Source organism: Salvia hispanica, chromosome 6 (genome assembly GCF_023119035.1).
Source record: "Salvia hispanica cultivar TCC Black 2014 chromosome 6, UniMelb_Shisp_WGS_1.0, whole genome shotgun sequence".
Classification (NCBI taxonomy): Eukaryota; Viridiplantae; Streptophyta; class Magnoliopsida; order Lamiales; family Lamiaceae; genus Salvia; species Salvia hispanica.
Window position 1 is genome coordinate 5,810,341 of NC_062970.1, and position 11,274 is coordinate 5,821,614.

The 11,274-nt window shown below is 35.6% G+C and overlaps 2 protein-coding genes and 1 pseudogene across 2 annotated transcripts; 1 reads left to right on the top strand and 2 right to left on the bottom strand.

Moving 5' to 3' along the window:
* Positions 1-1,990: 1,990 nt before the first annotated feature.
* On the bottom strand, positions 1,991-3,760 carry LOC125194549. Its single transcript, XM_048092808.1, has 2 exons — positions 2,951-3,760; positions 1,991-2,724 (listed from the first exon to the last, which is right to left on the bottom strand). Exons 1-2 carry the CDS (start codon positions 3,758-3,760, stop codon positions 2,176-2,178), a joined length of 1,359 nt encoding a protein of 452 aa, XP_047948765.1. The 3' UTR covers positions 1,991-2,175.
* A 1,837-nt stretch (positions 3,761-5,597) lies between these two features.
* Positions 5,598-7,993, top strand: LOC125194550 (chaperonin CPN60-like 1, mitochondrial). The gene is made up of 11 exons (XM_048092809.1): positions 5,598-5,756; positions 5,874-5,898; positions 5,995-6,126; positions 6,325-6,484; positions 6,592-6,767; positions 6,936-7,017; positions 7,072-7,220; positions 7,378-7,453; positions 7,497-7,621; positions 7,709-7,814; positions 7,911-7,993. The coding sequence occupies exons 1-11, from the start codon at positions 5,719-5,721 to the stop codon at positions 7,991-7,993; spliced, it is 1,152 nt and encodes a 383-aa protein (XP_047948766.1). The 5' UTR covers positions 5,598-5,718.
* A 1,359-nt stretch (positions 7,994-9,352) lies between these two features.
* Positions 9,353-11,274, bottom strand: part of LOC125194552 — a 2,996-nt pseudogene continuing 1,074 nt past the window's right edge.

Below are 11,274 nucleotides of genomic sequence, written 5' to 3' on the forward strand. Positions count from 1 at the left end.
ATTTAGGAAGGATAAAACATGTTTTATTTGTTAACACTTTTGTATATTAGGAGTATAAGTTGTTAAATCAATTAAAACAATGTTCACTCTCACCGTAAGTCAAGGTTGATACCCCTATAAATGCGCTTAAAATTAGAACATGGAGCCACTACAACCAAAAGAACACCTAAAGACATTTTTAATACTATTAAAGACACTAATTTGTGCATCTAGTTAAAAGAACAATTAAAGACATTTTTAATACAAAGACACTAATTTGTGCATCTAGTTATAACACTAGCACTTTATAAAGCGTTTTTATTGTTCAACACAACTAGAAGCATCCTAAAAAATAAAAAATTAAGATATTTTTCCTTCAACTTATGGACGTTTTTCAATCCTCTCTGAAGAGGCTTACTTTGCAAATTAATTTCAATTTCAATTTCAACTATAAATTTGGGCAATGACGACCAACTTATGGACGTTTTCAGCGTCCATTTTAAAAAATTTTAAACGCTAATAGTTGTGTCTCAAACTCTCATTTTTTGTGTCATCAAAAGAGGGCACATTTGCCACTCAAAAAAGGAAAATTTTCAAAAACTTATCTCATACTTTTTTCTCTTCTTTCTTACTAATAACATGTACACCACATTCTACTAGCACTACTTCTTTCATACTCCCTCCATCCAAAGTTACTTGAGTAGTATTCCATTTTGGATTGTCTCAAGTCACTTGAGTCATTTATCTTTTTTGACTAAAAACAAAACATTTATTCACAATTACTTTATTATTTCTTTTACTTTACTTTCTTTCTTCTTTCTTACTTTATTCTCTCTTCTACTTTATTTAACTCACTAAACACAACTTTTTAAAATTTCGTGCCGAAAATAAACACCTCAAGTAACATGGGACATAAGGAGTACTTTTTTCTCTTCTCTCTTACTAATAATATGAACCTCACATTCCACTAACACTACTTCTCTCTTAATTTTTTCTCATCTCTCTTACTCCCTCCGTCCCAGAGTATTAGACTCGTATACCATTTTGGGGTGTCCCAGCATACTTGACCACTTTCTATTTACAGTAAAAATTAAAGAATTTAACTAACACCCTTATTACAATTAGGATTAAAATAATGTTAATTAATTCAATGTTAATTGAATGGAAATCGATACCCAACCCACCAACATCATTTCATTTTTGTGTCTTCTCTCTCTTCTAGACTCAATCCCTCATTCTCTCTCCACGCCTCTTCCAAAAAAAAAACCCTAGATCTAACATTTTCTCTCAAATTCACGCATCCATGGCTTCCAACGACGAAATATGTGAGCCTAATCCAAGCGATGATGGGTGGGTTAACCCCCGACGCCCCCTTACTCGCTCGCCGTCGTGGTCTGCTGGCAGTGGCAGTGGCGGAGGAAAATCACTCGTCGTGGTGCAAGGAAAGAGGAAAGCTCCGGTTGCCGACGCCACCACCCCTGCCATAAAGAAGTTCAAGAGCGGTCAGCTGAAATTAAAAGATCTGAAAGCTGTGTTCCAACAAATATCTGACCATGATGCTGCTGCCGCCGGCGAAGATCCTTGCGAACGTGATATATATGCACCCGTGCATTTTTATGGCTTCAAATAAGGTTAAAATTGATGAGATCTTTCCTCTGTTTTAGTTTCTCTCTATCTGAACTTGCTGAATTTTTTTTGTTAAATTTGCTGAAATTTTTGGTTAAATTTGCTGAATTTGTTTGCTGATTTTGCTAAATTTTTTTGTTAAATTTGCTGAATTTGTTGAATTGTTTGTGTTTGTTATATCTATGTGTATTGTTTATATGCCTTGAAATGTGTTATTGGTTGAAGATGAGAAGTACTCACAATTGAAGAATGAACACATACTTAAAGTCTGACTAAGATGCTTTTTATTGTTGGTGTGAATTGTGATGGTTGTGTAAATTGTTGGTGTGTGAATTTTTTATAGATGTACTACAACCAGCATTTTTCATCAAAAGCTTTGTGCACAAAAGATTTGTTACACCTACAATAACAAAATATTGACATGCTCCTACAACATGTTTACAAAGTACATGTTGCTACAACATCTCTCCAAAATAAGATTCACAAAAGTTTCTTACCTTCCCAAAAGATGCATAGTTGCAGTACTTCTTACCTTCCCAAAAGATGCATAGTTGCTACTGCAGTTGCTGCTCATTGCTGAGTATTTTCCAATTCCAAATCTTGCACAATCCTTCTTATTCCTTCATTATGCCCATGCCCTTGTTCTTCCAAATAAGCAATGCAATCTGCAACTAGCTGTGTAGGAACTTCTAAGTTCTGAGGCAGTTGGTCAGATCTCCTTAGAGCATTTTTCCCCATATGGGGAATCTTGTACCTGTTCTGCCCCTTACACTTCATGATCTCAATCATGCATCCTTGAAGAGACATGAAAACATTGTCTAGGCTTATAGGAGATAGTTCATGAAATGATTTTTCCACAGCATTCAATAAATCATCCAATGTGTTGCATGCAGTTTGTTGCTGAAGTGATTGTATTGCTCGAAACCACCCTAAGTCATTCACATTAGTATCTGGTGAGTTAGGGGGTTGTTGCACCAGCTTCATGTTGAACCCGTTCTGATTTGCAGCAGCAATAAAATCCACATCTTCATTCTTAATATGTGGCTTTGCATTATCTTGTTGGATATTGATTTGCTTACTTGCTCCCTCCGGCCATTTTGCCATGATGGCTGGAATAATCTGTTTTTGCATTCAATTCTTGATTAATTGCATTGCATCCCCTCAATTTTCATCATAAGTTGAATGTGTAACTAGAATGCATACATTAAATGCATGCATACAAAAATTGAATTGTAAATTCTTCATTCAATGCATGCAATAAAGTTAGTTTAGAAGCATTAAAAACACTTGTTATCACTGTAACATGTAACTGCAGCAACATCAAAGTTAGTTTAGAAGGCCATACCTTATTTATTACACAGTCCTTTGTCACTTGCTTTGTGATGCTATCGATTGGTTTGGTTTCTATTGTTCCTGCCCTTCTGTTTTTGCTATTCCTCTTTGCTGGAACCCTTTCTATGAATGGAAAAATACCTATCTTACCATCAAACAGAACCTCTCCGTTTCCTCCAAATAATGGTCTTGCAACAGCGCACATAAACATGATTTTAGAAATGAACTGCTTATTTTTGCATGATCTGTGTGGTTCTTCCTCTTCCGGTGCCATATAGAACCTATGTGTACCTTTCGTGATATAGAACCATTTTTCATCAATGTGGATTGTGTTGTGCATATCTTTGAACTTGAGTTTCCTTAAAATCCTATCCAATTCTAAAGCCTCTAGTGTGAATCTCATCCTCAACAATTTGTTGGGGGCTGTTAGATCAGGCTTAATGGCTGATGTATGAGCTCTAATCAGCCCTGCTTGCACCCATCTTCCTACTGTACTCTTAGAGCATCCTAATCCAACAGCCAATATTCTGATACTTCCTCTTTTAGTGTAGTGCAAACTTTTAAGTAAAACAAGATCAACTTGAATACGTCTGCTACATGGTTTGTTCTTCCTATGATTGATTACCTGCATTGTTTCTCCTCTTGCTCTTTGTTTTGTAGCTTCTGACCAATATCTTGTGCATGTAGAAGCTGATACGTTAAACTTCTCCCGAGCTTCCTTCATCGTGCCTCGCGGTGGCTTGCCGTTTATGCATCTCTCATTGATGAACTGCACAATTTGTTGCTGAAGCTTTGTACATATACTTGTGGCAGATCGCTGCATTCTGGATCTTTTGTGTTGTGTGAATGTAAAGTAGGTGTAAGAATATTTATGACACACTGGAGTATTTATGTTAGTCTATGACGCCACTAATAGTGATTTCACTGAAAATTTGAAAATTTTGAACAGATAGCATATGTGGCAGAAGTGGCGCCACATTTTTTAACTTGAAAATTTCATCAGGCGCTAAATGTAGCGCTAAATGTGAATCAAAGTGAATCAAAATTTCAATTTAGTTTTGATCTTTTCCTAGTCATTGATTATTTTAATGTTTGCAATACATATTGTTTGAATTATGCTCAATTTGAACTTGACGTCGCATTTAGCATTCATTAAATATGGATACTTTTAATATGAGTAAAGTTAATTAGAAATATGCTTCGAAATATCAGTAAGCTAAATACATGCATACAAAAAATTAATTCCATTTATTTTAAATTTAAAAATAAAAATACATCACATCACCTAATCTACTTTATTATCAACTTCACTTACACCACTAAACATCCCCTCCTAAAATCCTGTGCCCAAAAGAAGTGAGTCAAGTACTCTGGGACGGAGGGAGTACTTTTTTCCCTTCCCCTTTATTTTACCAATTCTACATTAAAACTCGTGCTATATTTTTCGTGGACGGATGGAGTAAGTTTTTTTTATAGTTAGTCGCTCGCATATAGCAGTTATGCACGAAAATATATCAATTTGTTTTGTTTTTTATGCGATCAACAATAAAAAAGAGAAAGTATAAATTAGAAATATATACTAATGTAAATCAAGATTTAAAATAAAAAGAGTGAAGAAGACTTGATCCAATAATGACATAAAACGTGATCCAACAATGACAAAAACATTGCGTAAAGATTGGAATGTGGAAAAATGAATGAAAAGAAGTGGAAAATGAGCCGATTTAAATCAAATTTAGTAGTACTACTGTTTTCTATTTATTAGTTTATACTTCAAAATTATATGATTGTTGATAATAATGAACAAATAATATGACTCAGAGCATCTCCAATGGGAATGGGAGAAGGTATATAGAAAAGGTATATTATACATGTATCTTCTTAAAAATTGAAATATACCCTTTTAAAATTAACACATTCCAAAAGGAAAAGATATATAAAAAGGTAAATTATTTTTTAAAAATAAAATAATAGTACAAAATGCATTAAAAAATATAAAGTGTAATAACTTCTCAAATACATTTTTCCTTAAAGAAGAGTTTTTCATGAAAAGAAGGCAAATATGGTAGTTATAATATTTTACCTTTCCATGGATGAGGAGGTAAAGATACCTCTCCAAAATGAGAAAAGGTATACTACTTTCTCAAATACCTCTCCCTTTGAAGAATGATTTTTCATTAAAAAAAAAGATAAATAGAATAGTTGTATTAGTTTACTTCTCTATTTACCTCTCCCCTGGAGATATTTTTACGGATGGCCTAATATATAATGCATCAATCAAAATTTAATGACTGCAAAATCAACAATATGTTGGGCCTTCTCTAGAAGTTACGGCCCAATAATAAAATGGACAAGGATTTATTAAAAGCAGGCAGTATAAAAATGCAGTAATTCTTGTTTATGCGTCAAGAAACAAAAGGATAAGATACTAAAATAGTAAAATCTTAATCATTGTATCCATATTAAAAAACGTCCAAATAATTACGTAAAAAATTACTAGACTTTGTATATTAAATTCGAGTTATCTACAACTAGAACGATAATACTTTTTTAATGATAAAAATAAAAAGAGAAAAAATGGATTCTTAAACCCAAGGTAGCCGTCGCATAAACCCTAGTTTCAAGCTTACTGTATCTTCTAGACTATTCTATTTTATTTAAAACCCACTAAATTCGCACCAGCTTCCCCACACCTCGCTCTCTTCCTCTCATTCCACAATATTCCTCTCTCTCAACTCAACAATTCATTTTGTTTGAGTTCTCTACTCACTGCGTCAAAACATGTATCGTTTTGCAGCAAATCTCGCCTCCAAAGCTAGGTAATTAGCCGATTAAGAACCATCACTGCATTTATGTTTTTCTATGATTGTTTTTATTTTTGACAAAGTGTGAGTTGAATGTTAAAACCCATATTTTTTTTGGTTCTAATTGTGCAGTGTTGCGAGGAACAGCAGCCAACAGGTACCAAGATTTTCTTTTTTCCCTTTCAGATATACATGTATAAATCATGATTGCTTTGAGCTGTTTGATTGATTTATCGTTGTGGGTGCTGTGCAGATTGGGGGTAGATTGGGATGGAGCAGAAATTATGCTGCTAAAGATATTAGATTTGGAGTGGAGGCTAGGGCTCTGATGCTTAAGGGTGTTGAAGAGCTTGCTGATGCTGTTAAAGTCACCATGGGTCCTAAGGTATACCTTGTATTGCAATTTGGCATAATAAGGCATAATAGGTGGTTGCAGATCGTGTGTTGTATAGTTTATTGCTAGCTGCAGAACTGTTTTGTAAGACTTGTTGGATCTGTTTTCTATTTATTTCTGGTGCAATATTTCGAGAATGGGTTTATTGATTCATTCCTGGAAAGCTTAATGTGGGGTTGTCTGGTGCAGGGGCGTAATGTAGTTATTGAGCAGAGCTGGGGTGCGCCCAAAGTGACAAAGGACGGTGTCACAGTTGCGAAGAGCATTGAATTTAAGGACAAAGTTAAGAATATTGGTGCTAGCCTTGTTAAACAGGTGGCAAATGCTACTAATGATGTTGCTGGTGATGGTGAGTTTGCGCCTCTTTTTTTTCCCGATTGTTGTTCATGTATCAGGCTATCAGCTGCATTTTGTTTAATGGCGTGTCTTAACAATTGTGTGTATTGTGTTTTTTAGGTACAACCTGTGCCACTGTCCTTACTCGTGCCATATTCACCGAAGGCTGCAAGTCGGTGGCAGCTGGCATGAATGCCATGGATCTAAGACGCGGCATTACCATGGCTGTTGATGCTGTTGTTACAAACTTGAAAAGCAGAGCAAGGATGATTAGCACATCGGAGGAGATTGCTCAGGTACTTTTGTTTGCTGACATAGTCTTGATTAGTGTCCATAATGAGTATTTTGGAAAGCTTAGTTTAGCAGTGAAAAGTGCAATAAGTGATGAAAAAGTGGAGGAGTTGAATAGTGTTATGTTTGTGCACAGTTTTGCAAGACTTACAGTTTGGTTGCACCTTTTGTAGGTTGGAACTATTTCTGCTAATGGAGAAAGGGAAATCGGTGAGCTGATTGCAAAGGCTATGGAAAAAGTTGGAAAAGAGGGGAGCTTATAAGTCTATATTGTCATACCTATACAGAGGCAGAGGCCACTTCTGATAGTCGCAGAGGATGTGGAAAGCGATGCACTTGCCACTCTTATCCTTAACAAGCTCCGCGCTGGAATCAAGGTCTGTGCAATCAAAGCGCCTGGGTTCGGTGAGAACAGGAAATCAGGCTTGCAGGATCTTGCTGTTTTAACCGGTGGCCAAGTATGTATTGTGCTCTAATCTTCTTTTATGCATCAATATATTTTAGTGTTGCATTTTTGTAATTAAATTCATGTGCACAGGTCATAACTGAGGAGCTCGGAATGAACTTGGATGATGCATTTTACGGGTTTAGCTGATCTGGTTTTGTCCTTCTCAGGTAACCATATCAAAGGATGATACTGTTATTCTTGATGGACTGGTGAGAAGAAATCCATTGAAAAAAGATGCAGCAGGTTTGTGTTAATTTAGGGGCTGCTTTTGAGCTATGATTTAAAATTTTTGATTTTCCGTTTCTAGGTGGAGGTGTTGCTCTCCTCTATGCAGCCAAAGAATTGGAGAAGCTGCCAACAGCCAACTTCGACCAGAAGATCGGCGTCCAAATTATTCAAAATGCTTTGAAGGTTTGATTTGATAATATATGCTCCATTATAGTGATAGCACTGTATATCTCGACCTCTTGTCTGACATACTAGTGTTTGTAACTGCAGACGCCAGTTTTCACAATTGCAGCAAATGCTGGTGTGGAGGGTGCCGTTGTAGTTGGCAAATTGTTGGAATCCGAAAATCCTGACCTCGGATATGATGCAGCTAAAGGTATTGGCACTTGATAATACCGTGCTTTCTAAGAGAGATCGTGTGCTGTTTTCTGCGTTGAAGCCTAAAAAATGTTTGTATTAATTGTGCCTACAGCTGAATATGTGGATATGGTAAAGGCTGGAATCATTGACCCATTGAAGGTCATTAGAACTGCCCTTGTTGATGCTGCTAGGTAATTGTGGTGGAGCAACCGACAGAGCCGAAAGCTGGACCACCAATGGGCGGCGGGGGCATGGGAGGAATGGGTGGCATGGACTACTGAGGTGAAAGAATGCTGCTTAACAATTGTTGAACAGAAGAAAAGAATAAAAGAGAGTTGTGTTATTTTTAAGCGGGATGTAATGATAGGGCGAGTTGGTTTGGTAGGGTTAGTTAGACTCAATTGTTTTGGAATTGTCCATTAATTATTTATTTTCCGCCACTTTTCATCTCATTTTCACTCTCAAGAAATTCTACAGTTATTGATTTTGAGATTTTGTAGACGATCATGGCTAAGTTTGTCACCGTTTTAAATTGGCACAAGTTTAAAATATAATAAAAAATCTGTTAAAAAATTGGTAACTTGTAAGTCCTAGTTTTATAATAAAATATGGATAAGAATGAGTTAGTGAAATGTATGATTCATTACTAAAAAAAATAAAATGAAAAGTGACACTAAAAAAAAAATTTAAATGATAAAGACAAATTTTTTGGGCGATGAAAATAAAAAAAATGAAATTGGAATTGTATTTGAATCATACTTCTAAATTCCTCTCCCTGCCCAGCAATAGCAATAGGAGTCCCTACCATAGTAAGATGACATGAAAAAAATACTCCCCCCGTCCCACTTAAAATGCAATATTTGAGAATCGCATGGGATTTTATTAGTGTTGTTGAAAAATGGAAGAGAGAGTAAAGTAAGAGAGATGAAAAAGTAGAGATAGAGTTGTTTCCAAATTTTATGAAACGTTTCATTTTAATGGACAACCAAAAGGAAAACGTGCATTTTTAATGGGACGGAGGATATAAAGAAAAAAATTTTTTGAATAAGTTAGTGGAATATAAGTCTTACTTTATATATGTTAGTTTTATAGAAAAATGTAATAGAATAAGTTAATGAAATGTAAAATCTACTTCCCATTTATGATAAAAGTAAAATAAGATTTTTTTTGGGGGGCAAACAAAAACAACACATGACTTTTATTGGGGGATGGAGGGATTTTTTTGGAGAATAAAATTATGTTTAAAGAATTATGCACACAATATATATTTGAAATTAAATCAAATACTATTAAACTTGATCCAAAATAATATGAATACATCTAATCTTTGATAACTCCATTCTCATCGATAATAATATCAGAGTTTGCGCAGAACGAGAGTACATTATCAGGGGGCATAGCTGAAGTCGACAACGTATATCATCACTCTTCAAAATCTGTAGAAAGTGCACTAAAAACCCGCAAAATTTAGTCATGACTTTGAGTTCAAATTTGAAATGTGGGAAATTTTTATTAACATCGTATTACCGGGGGAAACAAGTCAGAGTCCGTTTCTCACTTTCCACGCCTTTGGCTCCCACAAACTGAACAATACCATTTGCCTTTTTGGGTGTTCTTTAAGCCCCAAAACAGCCATAATGGAACCATTTATCTTGCACTGCATACAAAAGCCGCAAATTTTGTCATCTCAACTCAAAGGTGGGAAAGAAGCAAGGAGGGGGTTGTTTATTACATCGGGATTGTCACATGCAACCATTTCACCATAGCTCACTTGGTTTCAGAAACAAACTGGGCCTTTTTGGGGCAACAGGGATCTAATTCCATGCTGGGATTTGCTGCAGTCGTTTCACCAGCCGGGGGCTGAGGCCACAGGCATTTGCTGCTGCAACCCGTCCTGCATAAAAGATTAATTTACCAATCAAAAAACAAATACTAGCACTATAAGGCTCTAAAAAAAATTTCCCTAAGACAACAATAGTTCTTTCCATCAACAGATAGACTGGCTCCCCCTAGTTTTTTACATTCATTCCTGTAGCTGACATCCCAGAGAATTTACAATATTGAAAACTGAGCTACAAACCAAAAGCGCACTACCCAAACAAGGATTATCACATCAGCTTTTCTGCAGTTTCCCCTTTTTTTCTTTTTGTGTGGGATTTGGGGGGTGATTTGGGGTTTTATTTAAAATTAAACCTCTCACACAAACATAATTTTGGATTTAGGTAAAAGTAACGTTCACAAGGGAAATCTGAATATAAAAAATCATGCAAAGTTCTAGAAAAATTTTCCCACAGAAATTCTATTTATTTGAGTCCAGAGTAAGGGTTTATTTTTAACCCCTCTATTGCTAGTTTCGCCAGACCTTCCAGCTTTGACATTCATATCATGAGTTGGAGGAGTTGCAGCTATGGCATCCCTTTCGGCTGTTTCATACCAAAAGATACATTAACTGTGAGAAACAAGATATATATTCATTGTACACATTAGCAGATGGCACTCTGCAACTGGACCATATTCAGATAAAGAGTTATATTAGAGCAACTAGATGAATACCATTGAAGGTTTTCAAAATTTTTTCCCAAATATTGATCAAGCTTTTTGAATGTGAGTGTCTCCTTTTCCATCAAAAAATTACTCGTTAAGGCCCAAAAAGCTATATGCACAAAATTAAGCCAGGAAAGCTCTATAGTACATGCAAGAAAATAATCCCATTTATGTTTAGGGGGAAAAACCCCCTTTTACCACAATATCATGGATTTATGATGATTCTCCCTATCCAACACATCTTCGATTTTGATATTCAAATCTATTGGTCATATAACCATTCCCGTAATCATACAATTTTGAAAAGAGGGATTCTTGTCAAAGAAAAAAGATCAACTTTTAAAACTCCAAAATTTAAAAAAAACATGTTTCTTTAGATCTTTTACAAAAGGGTCCCAATCTTAGTACCCCAAATTAAAACCTGTTGACCAATAGATAATTTTATATCCCCTTTTCCCATTTCTTGTACGGTTAAACCCCCAAACTTACAGTTTATGTGTTACCATAATCAAAAGCAAATGGTAACTGTATTTTTATCCAGTTATCCAATTTAATTGTTTATGTGAACAGGCTTTCCTAGTATCTCTTTGTTATATGATGAAATACGGATGGACCGCTGAAGGTGACACGAGGGCCCAAGGAAAGGGTTTCGGTACCAAATCATAAGCCTGAGCCGCCAATGCTACTTTCTCATCGGCAATCCTTATAGCATGTTTTTGCTCATCTATAGCATCATCTGTAAACTTGAGAAGAGAAGAATTGGGAGTGATGCTACCAGATTTTATACCACGCTTCATATCATCTATTTCTTGCTCACAGCGCTGTTCGTTTTGCTTTTGGATTTCTGTTTGTTAAAGTGAGATACAGAAATCATTGAGACAAGAAAGCTTAAAACAAAACAATCAAAGACATCCATGACTACAAGACTCCAA

Bases quoted from the DNA above. Each gene is read 5' to 3' on its own strand.
- LOC125194549 (XM_048092808.1), bottom strand. From the start codon at position 3,760: ATGCAGCGATCTGCCACAAGTATATGTACAAAGCTTCAGCAACAAATT. The intron at 2,725-2,950 runs GTATGGCCTTCT...ATGCAAAAACAG, and splicing joins AGGACTGTGTAATAAATAAG to ATTATTCCAGCCATCATGGC.
- LOC125194550 (XM_048092809.1), top strand. From the start codon at position 5,719: ATGTATCGTTTTGCAGCAAATCTCGCCTCCAAAGCTAG. The intron at 6,127-6,324 runs GTATACCTTGTA...TGTCTGGTGCAG, and splicing joins AAGTCACCATGGGTCCTAAG to GGGCGTAATGTAGTTATTGA. The intron at 7,815-7,910 runs GTATTGGCACTT...TTGTGCCTACAG, and splicing joins CGGATATGATGCAGCTAAAG to CTGAATATGTGGATATGGTA.